Here is a 25,031-nt window from a genome sequence, read left to right on the forward strand (position 1 = left end):
TTCGCGGAATAGAGGAACAGCATGGTCGTCGCGTTTTGTTGTTCGTCGATCTGGACTATTCAACATTTATGAAATTGTGTTTTTTTGTCTATTTGTCTGGTGCATCTTGTAATGGAGGAAGTTATCAGGGAGTCAACTTCTTTTGCTGACTTGAAACTGAACAATTGGATATTAAGGCAATGTTCAGCCCTGGGTGAGTGTTTTGAAGTGTGTACGAGTGTCTTAGGGAAACTGTCCATTAGTTCATGTTCTGGAAAAAGCATAGTTGTGTGCGTGATGGAGTGAAATTCATCCAAATCAATGCATCTGGGTTTATCTGCGGTTTGTTTCTATTTGTTATAGCTGAGTACTGTAATAGAGTAAATATGGTTTTCCAATATTTGTGGGGATTGGTTTTTTCCTATCTGTTTGATTTACTGCGGCATATTTTCAATTAATGCTCGTACCTATGAATGTATTTGTTATTCCAAATCGTACGTTTGTGAATTATGTGTTCGTGGGTATGGGAGTAGTGTCGGAGTAGCGTTTGTGGACTCAATTCCCTATTAAATGTTATTCCATTTTAGGGTTGAAGGAACCTACCCCTATCCAGGCAAACTGTATACCTCGAATTCTAAATGGAGAAGATTGTATTGGTTGTGCCGAAACTGGCAGCGGGAAGACTTTGACGTTTGTTCTTCCAATATTACAAAAGCTCTGTGAGGATCCTTACGGAATATTTGCCCTCGTTTTAACACCAACGAGAGAATTAGCTGTGCAGGTGAGTGAAAACGCCTACATTAATTATAAGAAGGGAAACTGGAAGTGTTGCAAATTTTGTGTTATGATTATCACATTTCTTTTATTTTCTGGGTAAAGTTACTGTATGGCTAGTATAATTTAGCTTTCAGTATGATTTTATCAACCTTTATATGAACCCATTAGCGTTTTTTCTCTTTTCTGGTGTTTCCGTACCTATTCTCATTTTTGTGAACATGTCCTCAATCTTTGGTCTTGTTTGTCTATCCGCAAACTGGGTATTTTGGAATGGCTTATCGAAGTATAAGCCATTACTGCCATGCTTAATCGTGCTATTTCATGTAAACATAATTCCTGGAAGTCTCTTTTTGTGGTAAAAGCAAGGTATCAAGGATTGATAGCAGTATGAACTTTCATGGAACTTGAATAAGTCCTCAATTTTCAACCTATTATCCTCATTTTGAGTGAAGAAGATATGGCAACCCTTTCTTAGACGATTTTGAATTATACAGTGAATGCAATGCATGTCTCATCCTGTGCTGTAGATTCCCTGAAACACGGATCAAGTTATCATGCACTTGTTAATTAAAATCTATAAGTATTTAATTATCCAAGCTGCAAAGCTGGGAACTCCGGGAAACAACAACGAGAAATATACTTGGACTTGTCCAATATATAATTAATGCTGCACATCTCAGTATAATTTCATTTATAATATTTTTTCATATTCCAATAGATTGCCGAGCAATTTGACATAATGGGGAAACCAATGAATCTTCGTCAATGTTTGATTGTGGGAGGAGTGGATATGGTGGCACAAGGCCAGAAATTGGCAAGGAAACCACATGTTGTTATTTCAACCCCAGGAAGGTTCGTAAGCTTAGTGATACTTTCTTATTTAAGGTGTGGTAACTACTTCATCATTAGTATGCCTGTGAATACATTCTATTATGAACTAAAGTATTTACTTTTTTATTAATTATGAACTAGAGTATTTACTTGACACCCTTTGAAAACAAATTAAATAATATTTTCCCTTGTTTAATAGTATTGCTTTGGAACATATTGTTTCTGTAGCTTGATGTGAATTTTTATCAATATTATTTTTATTTTTATCTGAAAATTATTTATATTCAGCATTCCTGATGATGCATTATTACGACATAGACTTTCCCATCCATTACTAGTGCACTGTAAAAAGAATTCCTCAATGTAATACTAGGCCGCCACCTCCTACTTAGCTGTTCTCTCATTTATCCTATGAGCCCCAGATTTCTATCCTACCTAATGTTCACTTCCCTTCATCAAAAACTGTCTTCTGAATGTCAGTCAGGAACATTGAATCTGGATTTTGGACTTGATCTCCTAAGAGAAACAATAGCATATCCTACAACCGAGTGAACATTGTGAACAGTTGTACAACTTAGGCCATGCTTCTAATAAATTTCATAGTTTCTGAGGGAGAAGTTTGGGTATAATGATGGAATTTGTCCCTAATTGTGTGGGCATAAGTTACCTCTGTATGAGAGAGGCCGATTAAGATCCAATCCTGAGTGAAACTCTGAAGAGGTGAATAATGAAATGGCTAGATTGTAGCCATTGCATTTAATGCTTGTATCGATTATGAACCATAGTTTTGTTTACTACTGCTCTTAGTTATCTTCAGTCATCTTTTTGAGTTTATTCCAATGTCGGGTTCTTTTATATGGGTGGTTCAAAATTTTTCAAAATTTCAGACCTTTCGCACATGATTGTTACTCTGGTACATGGACAAATACATATGTACATACAAAGATGCTAATGCATTGGATTAAAAATTGTATGAATTTATTTACTTTTATGAATTACTCCTTTTTTAATTGACTTAGTAATAATGCAATGTGTAGTTGTCACAGGCATAATGATAATTGTCATTGATACCCTGTTCTTTAGGGTTTTTTTGATAAGTACCTTTAGTCTCTTTTTGCTGTTTTTTATATCTTGAGTGTTTGAAAACTGTTTCCATCAAACAGTTTTGAATGCTTCCTTAAGTGCTATTTCTCAAATAGTGAGGGAATTCACTTGTGTCTTGCTCAGCTTCTCAAACATTTTTTTATTATTGTTGACTAAGTTTATCTTTTAGTTTAAAATATGAAAGCAATTCCTATCAGTCAGGAGAATGTGCCATTGCTATTAAAAGAATGACACTCGTGGCTCTAATTCACGGTCCATTTTATTGAATGCCTTTGTTAAAGACTGTATCTTTCTCTCCTTTAGTATTTCTGAATGAAACATTTTTGTTGTGCTTTTAGATTGGCTGATCATTTGGAGAGTTGTGATACCTTTTCTCTGCAGAAAATTCGGTTTTTAGTGCTTGATGAAGCTGACCGTCTGCTTTGTGGTAAATTTGATGGACAGGTATACTATTTAGACCTTTATTTTAAAATTTATACTTTTAAAATTAATGTTTTATCAGCTATATGTTACAGATAAAATATAGTCATATTAATTCCTTTGTTAAGTGAAGTAAATTTTTTCTAATGGAAAAGGGCAGCTTGATTATTCAAATGCCTTGTTGTTAATGTGTATTCTTTCACTCTTAACCTAGTGAAAAATGTTCCTGAGTGTTTTGTGCTCTTTTTCTATTAATTATACTTAAAGACTTACGGAAGGTTGTGTTATTTAATGGCCTCAGGTGGTGTTATTTTTTTCATAAGTGTTGTTGTTATAACAACAACATTATGTATGTTAATCAAGTGCCATCCTTGTAGTAAACACATTAGTTCCAAGGTTTGAATGTCATTAACTTGGGTACATTTAAGATGAAAAGTCATCTTCTAACATTTACATCATTCACCTCGTCAAGCAAAATATCTATCTTGGTTAATGTAGGCCTCTAATGTGTGTTTTGAAAATGCATACAAGGCATATTTTTTCCTCCAAGGCATATTTTTTTCAACATGAGACTTATATTTCTCACTCTATGTTGCTTGTCGAATTGTTGAAAAAAGGACATTTCAAGAATCTTTCATGTATATTATTTTATATACATAGTGTGTGGTGAATTTCTTTAAGGTCACAATTAATCTATCACATTAGGTTACTAGTTACTATCTTTTGATAATGATATTTCATCTTTTACAAGTATTTTTAAAAATTTAAATGAAGTAGCCACATAAAAAATGAATTCCGTAAAGTATATGACTGAGTGTTGGAATTATCACTGGTGTAACACTTAAGAATCACTCACAATCAGTAATCCCTTCTGTAAATTATTATTTTTTACCACTTGTTACTGAAAATGTGAAATTTAAACTATCCACATCCTCAGTTTAACTGAAATACATGGCCTACATGCATGTCAAAATAACTTTCATGGCAACAGCGTGAACAAAAAATGAAATATTATGAAAATAATGTGCAAAATTGTTGCAATTCCTGAGACAAATGAAATTAGTTCATTTGCAGAAAACCTGCTGGAGATACGTTATTGAATTGGCAATTTTTGTAGGTCCATAGTTATGAATCTGGAATAGCTATTCATGGCCTCAATAAGAATGATCCAGTAATTATTTCTTTTGAAAACCTATGGCTCAAGGTTGATTTGAATACCATACCAGGGACTGAGCAAATGAACTTTTCATATTTTTGGTAGATGTCTAACATTTACAAAAAAGTATCATTCTCTTTCTCTTGTTTTAGTTCTAATTCTAGTGTGCATTGGGTTTACCCTTTGAATATTTAAGCTGCTGCTTTGATTTTTGCGAGATGTTTAGGTGATAATTGGAATAAATGAATTATTTTGGAAACTGAATCTGGATTTGAGATTAAAGGATATATGTACATATCTTGTCTGAATCATTTTGATGAACTGAGCTTACTTATCCCAATATGACTGGTTATTTTAGAATTTACTGTTTCAATGAAAACAAATGTACAACACGATAACTGAAGTGAACTTCCTTTCTTTATAGTTGAAGACTATTTTCAAAGCTGTTCCTACCTCAAGACAGACATTGATGTTTAGTGCCACAATAACTGACACCTTGTTACAGATAAAAGCCATTTGTGCTGACAAGGTAACAATAGTATTTAGTTTTAATAGGTTATTTTTTTATGTAGGATGTGACCAAGGATATTTAATCAATGTACTATTGCATCCTAGGCATTTATGTACCAATGTGATATTCCTGTCAACACAGTGAAGACCCTGGATCAGTATTACGTTACATGCCCACCTGGAGCAAAGGATGCTTTCACAGTAGAGATAATACGTAAATTTCGTGAAAAGTCTGGAAAAGGTTCAATTTTAATCTTCACGGACACATGCAAGTGAGTTTAGGAATTTTATTGTTACTACTTCTAATGGCTATGCCAATATTTAAGTTTATTCACTTAAATTAATATACTGAGTATATGCCCTCAATATCTTATCGAATCTTTAGTTTTATTCAATTAAAAATTACTAAATATCCCTCTCTCTTTTTTTTAACATGAAATCGACTTCTTTAGAGAGTGCCAACTAATAAGCATGGCAATAAATGATGTTGGATTTGAATGTGTGGCTCTGCATTCCATGATGCCTCAGCGTCAACGAGTGGCTTCGCTGGCAAGTTTTCGCTCAAATACCATTCGGATCCTTATTGCCACTGATGTTGCTAGTAGAGGTAATTCCTCTGGTTTATTTTAATTTGGTCCTATTATAAAATATGTTTATTTTTAAATATTTTCCATGTAAATATAAATTAGTACATATTTGTTTTTATCAGTGTGGAAGATAAATTTTAAGATTGCTTTGAAGTCACTTCATTCTCTTTCTTCATTGGTGAACAAGTTTTTCTGATATCTTAGTCTCTTTTTATTCTTATGATGAAAGATAAAAAGTGTGAATTTTTGCTGCGTCTATCGAATTTAAATATTTACATGAATCCATATTTTTATAGGGCTTGACATCCCAGCTGTGGAATTAGTGATTAATCATAATGTTCCGAGTGCACCTAAGGACTACATTCATCGTGTTGGTAGAACTGCAAGAGCTGGTCGAGGGGGCACTACAATTTTGTTATTGACTCCGTATGATTTAAAGCGACTACATGCAATTGAGGAAGCTGTTGATGTCAAACTTAAAGAATACGTAGTTGATGGTAAGTAATCAGCCTATAATTTCTAGCTACATACATAGGAATGATTTATTTTGCCTTTTCCCTGACTTCTTTTCCTTATTTATTAAAATATCATGGAGTTTACTGATCTACCTTTTGCTGTTCCTGCCCTGATAAATTTTGAAAGTTCTCATCCTTTAATTAGTAGGCAAACCTGTGATTTTCATTATCACCTTTAGCTTCGTGCTTTATAAAATACCAGTGGTATGCTGTCAACTCATGCGTTGTTTATATGAATTAGCTGTATGGATAATTGTTTTTTGCACATAAATTGCAGACTTCCAATTGTATTCCTCGTTTTATTGTGAGAATTTTCAAATTTTTAAAGAAGTTCTATAGTCAGTATTAACAGATTTAATGCATTAACAATTCCCATGTTGATTTTTATACTGAAATCAAGATATATGTTAATATTTATGTAGAATTACATTTAAAAATCTAATTGCTGTTCTCAAGACAAAGAATTCAATCCTTAGTTTATATTTTTTGAGAAAGGAGCAAATATTTATTTTGCAAACTAACTGAATGAGCAATTGTGTGACTGCGGTCCCTTGCCACAAAGAGGGGTAATATAAGACGAGGGGTCTAGGTACATGCTCCCAGATTTCGGCGGTTACAGCCTGTGTTGGGTCCTGAAACTAAGACTTTGCGAACCCACGAATATCATAAAAGGAGGGGAGCAAGGTAGCGTGTATTTTCGGCATTCGTCCGCCTGCGCAGGAAAATCTCAGACGTAAATTTTCGGGTTTTGTCCCTGGGTCAAGAAAAGTCCTGCCGCATATTTTCATTGTTAGTAGTGAAACGGTTAACTCTAAAGAATGTGTCTGCATTAGGATAGTTTGAACCCTCCAGTAATTTAATAGAATAATATTATTAATGGTTAATAATATTAATTGTAATAATAATGTTAATGCTTTGCCCCCTCCGGGAATATTTTTAATGCACTGAATTGGAGCCGCTTAAAATTTTATGCTCAACATGAAAACATTACTCCGTGATTTCTGGCTGATGACTCATTACGATCATCAATTTCTATTGTGCAGTATCATTATTCCACCTCATATTGTTGGAAATTAGCTAAGAAAGCTATTAAAATCTCGGGTTCATCTGAACAATGTAGCTTAAATATATGCCTCGAAAAACAATTTCGTGGGAGAAGCATGAGCAGAAGAAAAAAATGATGAAAATTGCATCTGAGTGGTGAAAATCGCCCTTGAATTGGAGAAAATCGCAATTAACATGAAATTCTTGTATTAACGGGAAAACCCCAGAATTAGCTTTTTCGCATTTGTGACTTTTGCATGTCCCTATTTATAAATCATTGTAAACTACATATTCTACCTTTTATTATGTTAGCTAAGATGTCCACATTGTTGAAGGTCCCACTTAATTTCCAATTTTAAACAAACTGTACATTGTCAATGTGGTCTGCCACCAGTTCCGTGTAATTCCCATCTTTCAGTCAATGTATCCAATGCAATATATACAGTTAAAAATACACATAAAATGAACTGCATTGGTAAACATTTTGATTTTAATCTGTAGTTTTATTGGCAAGTTTTTTACTCTTATTCATGAAAACTATTATTACTTCTTCGGTGACCTAGGTCAAGGTTCGTAATTTCAAAAAACTTCATATTTTGAAAACTTGTATTTTTAAATGCACAATGCATTTAGCATAAGCTTTTCATCGGCTTGGAAAGTTTCTCTTCACATGATGAAAACTTAATATTACCCTGCTTCATGAAATGGAGAGTTAACTGTATTTACATTTAAATTACTATTTTGAGCATGAGGGCTTTCATTAATTGAGCAAGTTACGAGGCAAAATATTTATTGTGTCAAAAATTAGCAGGTCAGTTGAAAAAATTTTGGGTCTTATGCATGCTGTGTCTACTCATGCATAGATTAATGTATTAGTATAACCAGATATAAGGTCAATACCTTATTTTTGTGGTAATTTTTTTTTCTGGTTAGCCCTAGCATGGATATGCAATGACATTACCAAATTACTCAAAAAACTCTTTATTTTTACAGTCCTATCCAATGCATAAAAAAATTCTTCCTGCAACGTGAGGGAGCATTTTAACTTAGTTATGTTTTAAATTTCAGGTAGTGAAGTTTCCAAATATATGTTACGAGTACTTGTATCGAAACGTGAAGCTGCCATCAAATTGGATGAGACAGACTTTTATGAGAAGAAGAACCAGAACAAGAGGAAGAAACTTATAATGGAAGGTAAAGATCCTGATGAGGTTGAAGAAGAAGAGAAAAAGAGGAAGCGTAAGTTACGAAAACTTAGGGCAAAAGAGAGAGCAGCGAGGATGGAAAAGGATCAGTGGACAGTGCAAACAATTGAAAATAAAGACAATTCAAAGGACGTAGCTCAAGAGGGAAATGAGGAAGTCATTGAAAATGAAAATGTCGAACAAGGCTGAAATGGCCTTCAACAGTGGACGCTGCATCAAGAGTGAAGTTGTGGTGCCGTTTATTTCTGGAATCCAGAAAGAATTTCCTGCTTTGGCCACGCCAAAGTATGTTGTTTGTATATAAACTTTTGAATAAATTTTATTTACATTTTTATTTCTATTTTAGTCTCCTCTGATTGTGGAAAGGATAGTTAAGTTTTGTATTAATATGCCTATCCTCCAATAAGCAGTATGATTACTTGCAATGCAAAGTGGGAAGGAATGTCATACCTACTATCTCCAACAAAAATCACCATGAAAGCCTCCCTTAACCATTGGAATTGCTGTGATGATAATTGAAATAGTCTCTAAAATTATGACTGAAGTAGTATGGCTCAATGGTTTCTAATGTTACTTAGCCATTCAATAGTGTAGATAATGTATTAAGCTTTAGAAAAATCAGTCATGATATAGTGGAGTGTGTCTAATTCTACAGTTAGCTATAATTTTAACTTTTAAAGGATAAATTTATTTGTACAGTTAAATATATTACTGTAGATTCTGTTAAAATGTATATGATGTTTAGTTGTGTGCTACAACTACTCTTGATTTTTAAATTATGATAGGTCACATTTTCCTTATTTGTAATGTGGCGCTTCAAATTTCTGAATTGCAGATTCTTAGAGTGCATGGAGTGAGAAGTAATTGGTGTGAAAAGTGATGCAATAAGATGAATTTCTGAGCTGCTTGTGAAGGTCTGTTCTTAGTCTTTGATTAGCGTTGGTTTACCACAGTCTTGAATAAAGGAAGTCTATGTTATGGAAGGAAGTTATGAATAAGTTAGGTCCCTGAGAATGTCTGTTAGTCAGATTTATTCTAATTTTTCATTCTAATGAAAAGCTCACAAGAATAATTATAATATTTCACTTCTCATACTATTTTTACTACATTATTGTGCGTAAATGTTGATAAGAGCAATTTATGGCTGGAATAGTAAATAACTGTTGCTTTAATATTATACCCATGACTTCCTTACCGGTAGGGAATATTTGAATCTTCGAGGAAAAGGCTGGCTTATTTTTTAAAGTGGAAATTGCATTGAAAGGGGGCGATTGGCATTGAAGGTTATGCAAGTATAAAGCAAAATATTTTTTGCAACGCCAAATTAAATAAAAGTAAAATATTTTCTTGAAAAATAAATAATTTTGAATATGCTCTTGAGGAGCTCCACCCACAAGTACAGAATGCCAATAAGTTGGTGTGTCCATCACAAGCGGACTGCTTTCTATCCATATTTAATGAATGCAAGGTGTTTAGCTGAATTTTATTATGTGAATTTAATTTATTTTCGGTACAATTCTCTATGAATTTATAGTAATGGTCGCTGAAGTAAAAGTAGTTTTTGCTCTGTTGGTGGGGTTGGGGCTAATTTGGGGAAGGGTATCTCATTGATGGATTGTAGCTGTTCATTGTAATTCACATCAGAGGTGGTGGATAGTGAGTTCCAGAGATGGACGGGACAATGAGTAACATATCACAGCGACTAAATTCAATGTAAATATCACTTGACACTCAGTTTTATTCTCAATCCTATTTTACATCCACTTCAAGATGGCTCTCTCCTTAACAATTCATTATTTATCTTTTATCACCATAGCATCGTCTCAAACATAGAAATAAAAGAAATCAAAATAAAAACAAACATGCTCACAAATAAACAAAACAAACAACAAATGAACTTAAAAACAGAAAATAAACTAAACATATACAAAAGTGATATTGGTCATGAAGGCACATGCATCATGAGACAGACAGTGCAGTTTCGAGAAAAAAATTTATGGGGTTCACGTAAGGCACCACACATAGAGGTTATTAATTAGTCTGTATCACTTTTCCACATGCTCTCGAGGCCTTGCCTCATCTAGCAAAGATACTAGTATTGAAAATTATCCTAGGCACGAGATTAAGGCATCCAGTGCACAATGATTTTCAGCTTCAGGTAACATTTGTATTTTTATTGTAATCGCAAAACAGTGTTAACCTTGTATTTCATTAATCCAGAATGTCTAAATTTTTCAAAACATTGATATGGAAAATTCGCTTGGCCAACTCGACGATTATCGCTTTTTAGGCGTCAGGAAGTAGGGTGTATATTTAAATCCCACTTGAATAATCACAGTGAAACATGATTCCCTGTGGTGAAGCGTTGAACGGACGGAATTTTATCATCAAACTAGAGGCTGATCAGCCTTCGAATGCTACCCGATATGCCAATAACAGTAAAGAACAATACGTCAGGTGGACACCGATTTTATATTTGCCGCCAGGAAAGAATATCCTCTTCCATATCTCTGAGAAAAAAACTTTTTGCACAACCTATTTGGGTCTACTCGCAGATAAACTCCCTTTTTCACCCTTATCAGATACGTGAGATTATCGCGTTAATTCCGCCACTGCGGGTAACTGCGTGACGTATTTCTTTGAGAGGGAGGAGATATGCGCGTAACCTGTTCGATGAATGAACGACTCTCTGAATAGAAGACACACGGTCGTATTTAAGACGCGACCGTCGACCAGCTTCAGTGCCTTTACGGAGTTTTCGTAGTTCGGAGCTACGGATGACCGCCGAGGACGACACGGATGGAAGGCAGCGGTACAGTTCGTTGATCCGTGAATACCATTCCCTGCAGAGCAATGGAGTGAGTCAAAGTCGTTTTTCTACATTTACCTACTATACAGAAGGCCACCGCTAGGTGGTGTGAATGAATCGAAGATTATTCGTTATTTTTCTAAAGCTGTATTTTTCTGAGCGATCTTTTTGCACCTGAATATTTAACCCTCCTGTCACCTATTTGGAGTGGCACTGGCGAAATATGTCAAACGTATTTAAAATAAACGTAACATCTTCAAGAAAAAATGTATGTTATGTTATTTGCTGTTTTTTAAATTTTATTCTTATTGTATTTAGGTATTTTAAACTGTATATTTAATTCTGAGTTTTAAGCAAGATTTTAGTTGCTGAATAATTTTAAATTTGTGCAATAAACAACGTCAAAGCCGATATTTCGTCTCGTGGCACTTTTCGGCTGAGAAGCAAAAGCCGTAAGAAGGTTAATAGTCTTTCTGTCATTGATTTCCCGTCTTTCCAGTCGTATGCGTTTAAAATGTGGAGATATTTATGAAGCAGCAAAGGAAGTTGACTTAAGAAATTCTTTTAGTGCTCTTAATCCAAGAACTCAACTAGTGGAGTTCAGTAGAGTTCTTGTCTTAAACTCTGATCAACTTTAACGATCATTGAACATTTTCAAAATGCTGAATTCGAGTTACTTCGTTGCCCTTCCACGATCAAATTTTGTACTGCTTTGTAACAGAAAATGGAGGCATTGGGGAGAAAAGAGAAATTGTCAATGGAAATTGGTTCAGCTGTCAATTTTTTAAACGCACCATCCATATTTTTCTCAAACTTTTTCGGACTTGGTATCGCAGACCTTTGCAAAACTCGGCCCCGATTCCCCTCCCCGCTGCGTAATCCTGAGTGCAGACCTCGCTGACCTTGCCTCCAACACCCCAAAAGTGTGCGTCCTATTTATTTTCGCTCCGCCTCTTTCCTCCTCCCCCCGAAATTTCACCAACCCAACGACCCCTGGCTGCCGAGTGCGCCCTATTTAAGAGCCACTGATTCAGTGCCTTTGCGAAAGTTTCGGCTTCCGACCAGTAGATCTCTGATTTCATTCCTGGCTTTTGTAAAGTCGAACACTCGGTTATCGCGATATTAATTATGTGAAGATGAGAATTCTCCGCACGGGTGTCCGCCTTGGCTTGCCTTAGCTCGTAGAATAATGCAATTTTATGAGATTATACCTTACAGAAGGTCGAAAAGAAACGTTATGTAACCACCTTCAGCGTATGGCGAAGAAGACATCTGTGGATCTCCTAATTAAATGTTGGATATTTAAATTTAAACATAGGTCCACCCTCTCAATTTTTGACCCAGGTTTTGTACCCGGGCACAGAACTAGCTGCCGGTGAATATCTAGACCACCACTTCAGTGAGTTTAGCCATGCCTTAAATCGCACAAAGGCGTAATTCACACCACAAGTGTGAGGAGATACAGGATTTTTTTCTGGGGAGCACAAGGATCTGACAGGCACACGGTCTTCTTATATTTGGCATTAAAAACAGCATAAATACATTACTGTACAAAATATTCTCTTTATTTTAAAATTTAAATTAAATAATGACTTATCCACTTGGGCGATGCTTTTTTCGAGCTCTGACTAGCGAATGACCTATGGTCGCAAATCTGTCTTCTTGACTTGGGTTCAAGGCTTAAATTGAGGCTGTGTAATACACAAAACAAAACGAAAATAATGATAACCGTATTAAAAATCTTGTCTATTTTCTAAGCGTCTGAGGGGGTCACGTTATAGCCGTGGTCTGAATACCTCAAGTGATCACCTCGTATTGTTGCGTCATGCCTCGTAGCTTTCACTCATATCGTCAATGTTTTCTTTCCATTTGGAATCTCCTCCTAAATTACGTGTGGATCGCCGCGAACATCTTATCACGATGAACTTTTTCAGAAAAAACAGACGGTAAAGCCATCTCTCTTGACTGCGAATCCTATCATTATTTTCGCTTGAAATTGTGTTTTCTAAGGGTTTATGCAAGTTACGGGCTGTGCTTCAAGTGTCAACTTATATTTTGATGTGCTGCATTGAAGCGTTAAGCGATATTAGGCGCATCTAGTGAAAATGTAATATGAAAAATATATCGCGTTATCAATTATTAGCTATTTAAATTATTTAAACAAAAATTTTCGAAGACAAAACAAAAAAATCTGCGTGTGGCTTATGCATTATCCTTATTGATATTTTTTATCGGTGGTACCTATGTTTTATGTTGTTACAGTTAGAGTGTACTATCGTAAGCCCATACATCGAGTTAAGTTTCTACTCAACTCAGTCAGTCAACAACTTCCGTCTGTCAGTCAACAACAGTCGTCCCTGTTGGTGGAAGAGTTTGGAATTTTGATGTTTCGCTGCGCGGAAAATAAGCAACTTGTCAAAAAATTAAAGCCAATTTACGTCTTTATATATTTAATCTCTAGAGAAATCGGAAATTCTAAAAGTTTGTTTAACGTGTCCATTGAGTGTTGATCTCTTCGGATGCCACAATACCTTCTAGTGATATAAGGACGATCAAGTGTAATTATATGTTTCTTGGATTTACCGATAAAGGTGTGGTTTAGTGTTAACGTATTGTCTATCTGTTTGTTTTACGAAATTGAAATTAAGGGATAGGGACAGTTGTTGTTGCAGACGGGAGAATTGGAGAGTAAATATGCTCTAAGGTAGACGTGCTCAAAGGAGGTGTTCTCGGATTGTAAATCTTCGGTTTAATGTCTTAATATTTTCTCCTTTTGATACTTTACCCGACTCATGATGAATCCGGAATTACTATATGATTTTCCATGCGCTACCCTAACTTTTGTTTATGATTCCACTCGAAGAATATCTCATGCGGAAGAGAAAAACTTTGATTGCCCCTTACGGGTGTTCATGGAATTTTCTCTGGTACATGATGTGTATTTAATTTGAAAGTAAGTGATAGTTTTTTGTCAGATACTACAATAACTATTACTAGTGTTTCCCTGTTTCTATGCAATAATGCCTTTCATGCGTTGATTCTAGAAATAACCGTCTCATTTCCCGTGATAAACAATTTTTTCATTTGTTTTGTTCTGATTTTGATTGTTTTATCGCCTTGATCTGTCTCATTCAAAAGTTTTTATCATACATAATTTCCCACATAATTTACATCCATCGCTATCACTTCCCCATTTGAGAGTCACTTAGTTAGGGGGTTCCCGCGTCAATCCATGCGGTCCTCTAATCTCGGCGAGCTGAGAATATGTGTCAAGTGTACACTTTTGCAAGTTTAATTTTAAGATCTGCGACTTTTTTTTAGGTAAAAGATCAAAATAGTCGGATAATAGTCGGTGGGGCCGTAAAGATTAGATATGAGATGAGAACAGAGAGTTCGGAACTTTAAATACAGAACGTTAGCTAAAACATTCCTCACGTCTTCGAAGATAAATCGTCATTTTCGTTCAATCAAGTCAAGCAATTATTACTTATTTTTATTGCGGTGTTCAATTCTCTGTCTCATTCTAATTAGTTTCTTTTAATAAAAACTTGAAAATGAAATGGCAAAATAATTATACGACACCGCACGAGGACGATGGTAAATTTTTCTATAATTTTTGTCGTATATGATTCGTTATTTTACGAGTAGGGGCAAAGTTGTGTACATTTGAAAATTGTCGATATTTATATTTGTACTTAATGAATCAGGAATCAACTTATCAAATGTGGGGATATAATTTTACATTCCAATTAAATATAATATTCTTTTCTTATTGATATATTATATTGTTTATTTATGCACTAAACATTTAAGCGCACTACGAAAAATTATCTCAAAGAAATGAATAACTGTAGAAGATGCTCTTACGGTATTCAAGCAAACAAATTTCACGTGTCAAACTTTTCTCTGTGAGTTTATTCACTTTGGAGCAGGGGCACATGCAGGATTTCTTTCTGGGGGGCACAAGCAAGGTCGTATCAAGGATTTTGTTCTGGGAGGGGCACAAGGATACCTCGTAATACAAAACGAACGCGATGATAATGGGACCGTATAAAAAATCTTCCATATTGTAGAAGGATCTGGGGGGGGGGGGCCCGGGCCCCCCCCCCCCCTAGATCCGCCTATGCTTTAGTATATCTTCATTGTTCATTTAGTGTAATGCTTCATGCATTTGACAATAAAGTTACCTCCCTCCAAAGGTATGAACCCTCGTTGTTATTCATGCAATACGCTCGTACAAAGTATTTACTTTTTGTGGTGGTTGTAATCATCTTCAACGATATTATTACTTGCTAAAAATTATACGAATGCTCGTATCACTTACTGGTGGCTGAAATCAATGTGTGAAAGAAAAAGAATGTTTGAAAAATGATTTGTATGTTTTATGATTGCTTATTCAGTCTCGGAGCTTCCATGACATGGATTCCCCCAGTCTCTCGTTCCACTTCCCAGGATCTGAAAATAAGCCTCGGGGAGGCTTTCCGGCAGGTAGGTTATATGTTTACCTATTATCCTTTGTCCTAGAGATTATGTAGTTCATTAATTTACTTCGTAACTGATTAATGGAACAATAATATCTGATTCGGGACCATATGAATGAAAGAAATTATAACTTATTGATGTTCGATAGCATTCAGTTTGCTCCTCGGTGCAGGGGCGCAGCTAGGAATTGAGGCTGGGGGGGTTTAGGTGCAACTAATACCGGGGTGTGTGGGGGTATGGAATAGCCACCAGCATAAACGGTAGGTGCGAGAATTATGAATTGCGGAATTTTAAGATAAACGGTTCAAAATGGTGAGTTTTACGGCATTGCTGAGGGATATTTTATTAACCCTTACACTATTCTATTAGTAATATCAATCCAATTAAGTAAAATGGATTAAGCTTAAAAATTTCTCTGAGCTCTGGGGGGGGGTTAACCCCCAAAACCCCCCCTCGCTGCGCCACTGCCTTGTTGAAGAAGACAGTCGTCTGATAGAAGGTTCAAAATGCAATTGGCTTATAATGTATGATCTCAATTTCCTTAGAAGACTCCGTTTAGGTATTAGGTTTTCCTTTTCCCGATTTAATTTCAGATTTTTGACTGCCATGTATGAGTAAAAAACGTTAAAAATGCTGGATATAAGGAGGAAGTGAACAAGGCTGTAGCCAGAAAAAAATTCTGTAACTTTATTTGAATAGAGACATTTCGGGGAGGGTTTATATGAAGGGGGCACACGGAAAACCATATCGCTCAGATATTTTAGGGGCTGTGTTGGAAACCCTAGAGTCCCTAGACTATCCCCCGCTCCCTACGACCTAAGCTCTGTGTGAGATTTCAAGACCCGATCTACAAAATTTGCGCATTCGGCCGTCGCTAAGAGGTATGCATCGTTAATAAAATATGCTCCTTTTTTGAAGATAGAATGAGGTCCCACAGAGAATGTGCAGACACGTAATCATTCTTATCTATGATAATGGTTGGGCCATATCAGTAATTTTGGTGTATTACATATTTTACATGTTTCTAAAGGCCTGGTTACACGGTGCATTAGCATGTGCGCATTAATGTCTCTTTGCATTAATGATTTTTGTAGACCGGAACGGAACATGTACGAATGCATGAACCAAATTAGAACAGGTTCTATTTTCTGTGCATGCATTCATACAAGTTGGGTGGTTACACGGTGCATTTTGGCGTTCATTCTCGCGTTCATACATTTAGACATTAACCCGTACGTGTTAATGTACCGTGTAAACAGGCCTTTAGAATAGGTTCTTACATGCATTTGTAGAAAACTGTCTACCGGTTTGACCAATATCCGTACATGCGAGGTAATACGGATAATATATAATCAACAATTACGACAAATCAAGGTTCACAAAATACTTTGTGAGTCGGGCCATATGAGTGATTTTGCTGAATTACATACTATCAGGTCACCCGGCATTGGAACTTGGAATTCATTGTCACATGGCAGGATTTTTTGGTAAAGGAACAAAGCAGGTATGATGAAAGTATACACATTTATCAGCAAGCAATGGGGAAAATGATTTCAGTACACCGCGCACGGAATCAGCTTATACCCCATTCCACATCATCGATTGTTATGTGTGTACGTACGCGAGTAGACCAAAAACATCGCGTGAACGCGTACCCCAGCAAATAGGTTTGCACCATGAGGATTACTAGTTAAGTGTAGAATCCTTAGAGTTATGTTTTCCTTTTAAGCGTGTCAAGAGGTGTGTCTACCCTGCAGGATGTCCAACTACAGAAGTCGTATGAATTGATGTAATAAACGGTATTGAGAAAACGACGCAAAGGACGCGTTGGACATAACTAAAAGTAGCACTACAGGCTTTGGGAGCCAGAGATGCACCTATGTACTAACTTTGATTGCAATCTCTGGAGCCGTCTAGAAATGCACAGCGGACAGACAAACAGACCTTCCGTCTTCCTAGTCATGACTATGTGCTCGTCGACTAATCAAGGCTCTTGACCAATACTTCAAATCAACTTAGTAATGACATATGAATCGAAATTTGGGTCGATTTTATTAAATTTTGAGTGGAACTTACGATTTATTTCGTATTCTTTATGATGCATATAAAATACTTTCGCGTAGTTGCACCTACTTTCCTCATTGATATCATGGAGACTAACAATGTTATTTGATTGCTTGTTATCTGAGTCCACTGACGAATATTGGAATCCCTCTATAACCTCATCCTAGTAAGGAAATCGATAAGAATTGCATTCAATGTCACATTACATGGGGAGCAGGCTCGTCGATAATTTCTTTCTCAGAGGGTTCTGTACTCATTGGAGTGATTTACGTGCCGATTATTTATATACCGTTTTGTATTAGTATTTCTTGATGGGACGGAGGAAAAGTTTCAGATGCTGTGACCTCCACGCGTGAGGGGTAAACTATGGGCTCCCATGGATATAGTGGGAAATGCAAAAAATAAAGCATTATTTGGGAAGGCATGCGAATATACATATACAATCTTATGAATTTTTCAATGGTGTGGTTTTTTTATACTCGGTATCAAATTTCTCATGCTATTTTTTCAGGTATGGGCGGCTTTGGCTGTGCACTCCATGGTGATCATGGTCGGGATGACCCTAGGATTCTCAGCCATTTTGTTGCCACAACTTGAAGAATCCGATTCTGACATACAAATTAGCAGAAGCGATGCTTCTTGGTTGGGTGAGTTTATTTACATATAGTCTCATTTTCTTCGCCACTTTGTCCGATTACGTGTAGAGGTCTGTTAATAGGGGAGGACAGGGGAAGAAATATCATCGGGGTCTGATCGAGATGGGCAAGAGTCCCAGAGATTGTTGGGGAGAGTTAACTATACGAAGAGCTCACGTATAACTTTGTCTCGGGACCCTACTTGGCTCTCGGCGAACATGTTAGTTTATGTAATCGTGTTTATATAATATTTTTTTGCCTGTTAGTTTGTTATGCTTGATTAATTTGGAATTATCTAAGTCTTTATCGAAGCAATGTCGTTAATCGGTAGCGCGTGTGTAATTAATAGAAATTAAACATGTGTCCATGACGAATCGGCAGTGTATTTGGAGAAAGCCCAACATCATCGTTCGTCCTCATGAGTATTTGCCGCATATTATTTATGGGAATGGGATCCGTGTTTTATTTTAATATTCCTATTTTTTAATTCAAATTTTCTCTTGAAAAAAATTATGATTAATAGAAGTAAAAAATAATGTCTTTCCCAAATATTTATTGAGATTTATGAATTAAGCCATTGAAGCGTTTCATTTTTATAATATCAACGAATATTTTTACTGGACTAAAATTTAAACTTCTATTGTTCTTCAAAATTTTAAGCAATTGTCGGGTAAAAAATGGAACTCGTCTAGGCGACCTTTTAGGTATATCTTTTTTGTATTAAGTTGTATAATTGTTCGTATAAAGGTGCAATTACATAAGATTTTATAGAAATCAAAACAGAAAATATTATGTATGTAATTCGTATAATTCATTCCTGATGTGTTTATGACGAATCGGTGATGCATTAGGAGAACACGCGATGTCATCAGCCGTCTTTCGGAGTATTCAATTGAAATTTATTGCAGAATACGCATTATATTTTAATAATCTTTGTTTGATTGGATTCAACTTTTGCTTAAAAGTTTTGATTAACGATGGAAGTAGTATCTTAGTTCTTTTCAGATATTTATCGGGATGTAAAAACGAATGAAATTTTATCATTTCATAACCTTTCTTTATATTTTTCGCGCCTTTTACGCGATGTTACTTTCTATATTTTTTGTTTATTTCCGTGTCCACTGATGGAACTTAATTTTTGAACGAGCATGGGAGCCGTACATCCTCATGCCTAGGCAAACATTCCTTACATTTCTGTATTGCTAGGTAGTATAATTTTAAAGGATGTAATTTTGGATCCTGTGTCCCCGAAAGGATCGAATATATCGCCGGAGTAATTACAATATTAAAGAAGGCATCATTCCACTTGTAAATTTTAATTGAATGATTCACAACTTGTAATAGCTGTCCTAAAATCATGAAAATCTATGACAGCAAGTATAATTTGAATTTTGAAACTTAAATTTTAATCAGTCAATCGTTAAATATGTTTACTCTCAGACAAAGTTTTGTGAGATTTTTTTTCCATTTGATGGGGACAACGCAGAAAAAAATAAGCTGTTACCAATTTTTCACCCACAAATTTATTAGTTTGACCCTCTGAATGTGGTATGAACCTTAGAAATCACTTTTTAAAAGAGAATCTTACCCACATTCTTATGATAGATTCAAGATATTTAAAAAATTCAGTTTGTAGCTGATTTTATTCAAGGTGCTATTCCTGTATTGTATAGTTATTTTGGCCAACCCATTAAAACACCATCATTCAGCACACTTCAACGGTTTATATTGATTTTTTTTGCAGCAAGTGTGGTGTCCATTGTTGCTCCCATAGGAGCGCTATCAGCTGGGCCTGCTGTGCAGTGGCTAGGGTCCAAAAAAACCATTGCCATCTCTATGGTTCCATTTGCCATTGGTTGGATGCTTATCTCATTTGCCAATGGATTACCAATGTTACTTATTGGGAGGATTGTTACGGGATTGTCAAACAGTAAGTTCTATTTCATTTTTTCATTACTATAGCCGTGAATTTTATCATAACAAGTTAATATCACAATAAAAAAGTGGCTGCACAAGCTGTGTTTTTATTTACACAGGTTATGTGTTCAATTTTGTGAGCTCTTTGTCCTGAGTGCCTAGATATTTAAGAAAAAGACTAGCGATATTTTGGGTCATAACTCTTGCCAGTAGCATTACTTGAATTAGAAAATAATTAATTTTGACTTATCGTTCAAATTTTTAAATTTGTATATGTAGATGCACTGCTTCTGAACTTTTGCCATTTTTGTATTCTATGGAACACTGTGTACACTTTATGTAAAATATTTTTATTGGAATGTAATGTTTACGAATGTATATTTCAGTTTTAATTCCTCTGGACATTAAAATATGGAGGAATTTCCTTCATATTTCATAAATATAAATTGATTCTCGGTAAAGTGAATTGCCACTCATCATGAACATTCTTCATCATTGAAATAATCTAAAATCTCATCTTCAATCTTAACTTTACTTGCTTTGTTCCAGCTTTTGGCAACACTCCGTGCATTGTGTACATCACCGAAGTCTCATCTCCTCACATGCGCCCTATGCTTACAACTACTGGACCAACTATCTCTTCACTTGGTGTTTTATTGGTGTACGTTCTTGGATGGCTCTATTCTTGGAGAACGGCAGCACTGGTGCCAGCTGCGTGGAGTCTAGTTTGCCTAGCTGCCCTTTTCACTGTTCCTGAAAGTCCAGTTTGGCTTGCTTCGCGAGGAAGATTAGATGAAGCTAGGAAGGCAATCTACTGGTTTTACAAAGTTAAGCCAGCAGGTATTGTAACACATCAATGCTCTCTCTCCTAGGCTTGAGTATGGAACTTACCAAAGCTATATTCCTCAGTTAAAATTTTTGTATGTATTGTGATATTCCAAGGTTTAGGTATTTCCAACATTTTGGTATGATCGTACAAAATATTCAAATACTCACAGCAGAGAAGTAAAATAAGCAAAAAAAAATTTCAATACAGTTTCACTGAAGTATTTTTTTATATTCAATTGAATGAAAATTTAGCTGTTCATTTTCGTTGATGAGAGTGTTTTTAATGAATATTACTTGGTGATTAATGCTGTATTTTTTCAATTATTGCTCATTAGACCTAACCCAAGGGAAAGCCTTAGTCAAAAACAGTGTAACTGAGGGTAAAACGGAGATGACAGAAGATGGCATGGGTTATAACTATGATGATATTGATATAGGAAGGATTAAAGCAGAAGAAGCTTTCGCTGCATTAAAAAAGGAACACTCTAAGGTAGTTAAATTTCATGTGATTTCATTTTTACATGCCCTTGAATTTGAACGAATCTTAATAATTAGATTTTGATTATGTAATGTTTTTGTTGACTGATTTATGAAATTTTATACATACTACCTGGTGATTGCTAACCTAGAAAGTTCCTGCTTGAATAAGAAAATCAAATTTAACTTTAAATTAGATGGTAGCCAATAAATCAGCTTCATGCGCAACCCAGTTATCAACATAGTCTCCTCCTTCTCCATAGTTTCCTGCAGTAATTATCTTCTTTCTTATCCCTCTCTCTTTTGAATCAAGTATGTTTGACATTATTTTGAATATTTATCTGGGCACCATTGTTAGCAGTTGAGTGATCAATGAAGGCCAAAAATGTTGGGCTAACAACTGGCAAATTGCATCCTTTAAATTTCATTAGATTTTCTTTCCTAATGTACACAATGTGAGTGAAGTCTAATGATGTCTTTGTACATATTCCAGATTGTTCATGTTTATCTATGAAATCTGAAATTCTAAAAATAGATGTTGATGGCATTAGAGGTTTTTATACTGACAGAAATTCTCATTTTGAAATAATAGGTACTCCCGCATTATGCCGATTATAGTTATGTCAAGGCAATGGATGTGGAAGATAATTCGACTGATGGACCCTTGAAAAAAGATGATTGTCACATCTCGAATGATAACTGGAAGGAAAATGATGTCGGGCTTATGCAGCACTTGTACATGCTTTTCTTCAAACCTACTGGTATAAAACCATTGGTCATTCTTGCAATGATGTTCCTTCTTCAGCAGTATGCAGGAGTTTATATAACTCTTTTTTATGCTGTAAGTACTCATGAACAGCATTTACCTCTTACCTGTCAGTCCGTGAAGTTTGGATGAAAATTTCCTATGCGTAGAAAAAGAAGGATTCTTGGCAAAAATATTTCCAACATAGTTCCAAAATTGGCATAGGGTAGTGCTGTGCAATGGCGAAAGAACTTAGTTCCCTTGAAAGCTGGCAGATATCACTCTTGTCAGACAGCAACAGTTTCCATAATTTTGGAGACTTTTATCAGACTTGCTCATTCATTGCTTGCTTGTTGATGTCATATTTACATCAACACTGTCCACTTCAACTTTTCATTTCTATCAAATTACTGTCAATTTTTAGGCAATGGCCATTTTTGTGCCACCTGGGGGTTTTGTCTAAGAAATTGCCTCTGAAGGATGAGGTACTGTATGTCATGGATGATAATATTTTTTATCACTGCAGTGAAATACATATGCCAGTTTTATCACATTGATGTAATATAAGTATCACTTGGTTATGTGCACCTAATATTGATGTAGGATATAAATTATAATATTTATATTATTTGAAGGAAATAATTTGGTTGGAAAAGTTGAAAATGTTGAAATAACGAAAGTTTTCAATTTGAACGTCATTGTATTTTTATTTTTCAATAAGGAAAAGGAAATAGGGACTTTGAAAAAATGACACATGAATTGTGAACAATATTGCATATATGAGTGTTATTTTATACAATTAACATATTGATCAATGAAATGAACAAGAATCTGAAAAATCGGAATTATGAAAAAAAAGAAGGGGTGAGGATTCAAACACGAAACCTTCAGCTTACTATATTCCTGCCAGCTAAGTAGGTACCTCGGCCACCACGCCATTTGATTGAGGGTGTGGACGCATGGTATTATATACTGAAGGACTGAAACTTTTGGAGTGTTTTTCTCGTGAATGGCTGGCCATCTAGTCTTATTCCTAGGGCATGGCACTCCCCTTGTTAATTCTCACAAAAGCCCCTCCTCTTCCCTTAACATGTCATATCACATTCCTATGGATTAGTAAGGAAGCTGTCACTTCATCTATCAAAACTAGCCTTTGTGGTGAGCTCTGGCCCTATCTATCAAAACCAACCTTTGGTTTGTATCACTGAGTGAGAGTGAGGTTAGTCAGTGAGATTTTATTGGTATCAATTTTTTTCTGTAGTGGTGACATCAAATTTTGGCAAACAGGATTTTTTTGACATCACTTTTTCAATATTTGTAGACGTGTTATCAAGTTTTAATATCCAAAGTGGAATTTAAATGATATCATTTTTATGTCAGGTTAGCGATGGTAACGTATTTGTGATGTTAACGTATTGATATCTTACAGATTTAAAAATAGCTATTATTGCTGCTCGGGATTTGCTTGAAAATTCTAGCAAAGATAAAGTCATTTTAAGTCATGTTTTCCATTAGTGACATTTCCTTTAAGCTATGATAATATTTTAAATATAAATATATTATTAATAAAAATGCTGGCCACTCATTTGTCTAACACTTTGTTGTTACTTTTAGGTCAATGTATTCAAAGAAATGGGTGGTGGAGCAATGAATGCATATGTTGCATCTATATTGGTTGGCCTGGTGAGGTTTACTATGTCTTTAGTAAATATATGGCTCTTCCGAAAATTTGGAAGGCGCCCACTTTGTCTACTGTCCACAGTGGGAATGGCAATATGCATGCTGACTTCTGGCACCTCTTTGTACTTTACATCAATTGATGAGGACATTCAATTCAATGGTGTGGTAAACTTCAATACTTCCCATGATCACTTCAGTTGGACCTCGCAAGACATCATTCATTCCACCCCTCAGTCTCTTGTGGAGAACACAAGTGCTATTGTGCCAAATCATAGTATTTCTTCAAATGAACAAGAGAATCTTCAATCACCAAGGCATTTTCAGTCTTTTAATGAGGCATTTTCTAATAATCTAACATTGAACAGTTTGAATCCTAGAAATTTTTCTAACCACAGCCTTGTTGATAACGTTTCTGGGCATTCCAATCATACTGATGATAGACTAATGGAATTCCTTCCCTCTTCATTTGAGGAGAGTGTTTCAACTAACATTGAGAATAATAGGGGAAATGAATTAAATCTTGAGCAAAGGAAGACGAGTTATGGTGTGACAACCCCAGGTGACTTAACTCTTCCTGTGACTCCACATATCTCTGGATCTGTCAAAAAGAGCAGTATAATTCCCACTATTTGTATGCTTCTCTACGTCTGTGTGAGTATGGTTGGCCTTCTGGCTATACCATGGACCATGACTGCTGAGTTATTCCCGACTGAAATACGAGGCTTAGCAAATAGTGTGGTGCTGTCTTTAGCTCACTTACTACTGTTTTCTGGGCTACAGGTGTATCCCAGCATGCTGGATGCCCTTGGACCCCATGGTGTACTTTGGATGTTTGCTGCTGTGTCTGCTGTTAGTGGTATTTTTGTGTACTTTTTCTTACCAGAAACATATGGGAAAAGCTTAGATGAAATAGAGACATATTTTGCTGAAAATACTGTGTACACATATCCTTGTAAGAGAGAGTAACTTCAATCTTTGACTCATTATATGGGAGATGTTTGCCCTGGCATAATATTCAGTGTTATATGTACCTGGAACTTATTTGTCATTGTTCCTTTCTATTTAATTATAAATTGTGTTTGATTTTTTAAAAATAGAGTATATCCTTCCATTAATAGGGTGGTTTCCTATTATTTTTTATTGCCTAAATCGAAAGATTATTACTCCTGGAGTACATATTTCACGCATTTAGATTTTTAAATGACGATATCTATTTTTCGCGATTAAGTGAAAAGTGAAAATTTTCAAGCGCGCGAAAATGTGACG

The 25,031-nt window shown here is 35.5% G+C and overlaps 2 protein-coding genes across 3 annotated transcripts; both read left to right on the top strand.

The window, feature by feature from the left end:
* LOC124157777 (probable ATP-dependent RNA helicase DDX49) lies at window positions 1-8,462 on the top strand. Its single transcript, XM_046532785.1, has 9 exons — window positions 1-193; window positions 567-760; window positions 1,475-1,608; window positions 3,030-3,135; window positions 4,692-4,796; window positions 4,883-5,049; window positions 5,230-5,384; window positions 5,661-5,861; window positions 7,992-8,462. The coding sequence occupies exons 1-9, from the start codon at window positions 112-114 to the stop codon at window positions 8,315-8,317; spliced, it is 1,470 nt and encodes a 489-aa protein (XP_046388741.1). The 5' UTR covers window positions 1-111; the 3' UTR covers window positions 8,318-8,462.
* A 2,304-nt stretch (window positions 8,463-10,766) lies between these two features.
* On the top strand, window positions 10,767-24,853 carry LOC124156896 (facilitated trehalose transporter Tret1-2 homolog). 2 transcript variants are annotated; one of them, XM_046531384.1, is made up of 8 exons: window positions 10,900-10,986; window positions 15,338-15,425; window positions 17,995-18,130; window positions 19,863-20,048; window positions 20,585-20,875; window positions 21,199-21,353; window positions 21,933-22,181; window positions 23,700-24,853. In XM_046531384.1, exons 1-8 carry the CDS (start codon window positions 10,982-10,984, stop codon window positions 24,729-24,731), a joined length of 2,142 nt encoding a protein of 713 aa, XP_046387340.1. In that variant the 5' UTR covers window positions 10,900-10,981; the 3' UTR covers window positions 24,732-24,853. The 2 variants fall into 2 exon arrangements, with proteins under 2 accessions (XP_046387341.1, XP_046387340.1); XM_046531385.1 differs by lacking the exon at window positions 15,338-15,425 and having other exon boundaries at window positions 10,767-10,986.
* Window positions 24,854-25,031: the final 178 nt, after the last annotated feature.

This window comes from Ischnura elegans, chromosome 4 (genome assembly GCF_921293095.1).
Source record: "Ischnura elegans chromosome 4, ioIscEleg1.1, whole genome shotgun sequence".
Taxonomy (NCBI): Eukaryota; Metazoa; Arthropoda; class Insecta; order Odonata; family Coenagrionidae; genus Ischnura; species Ischnura elegans.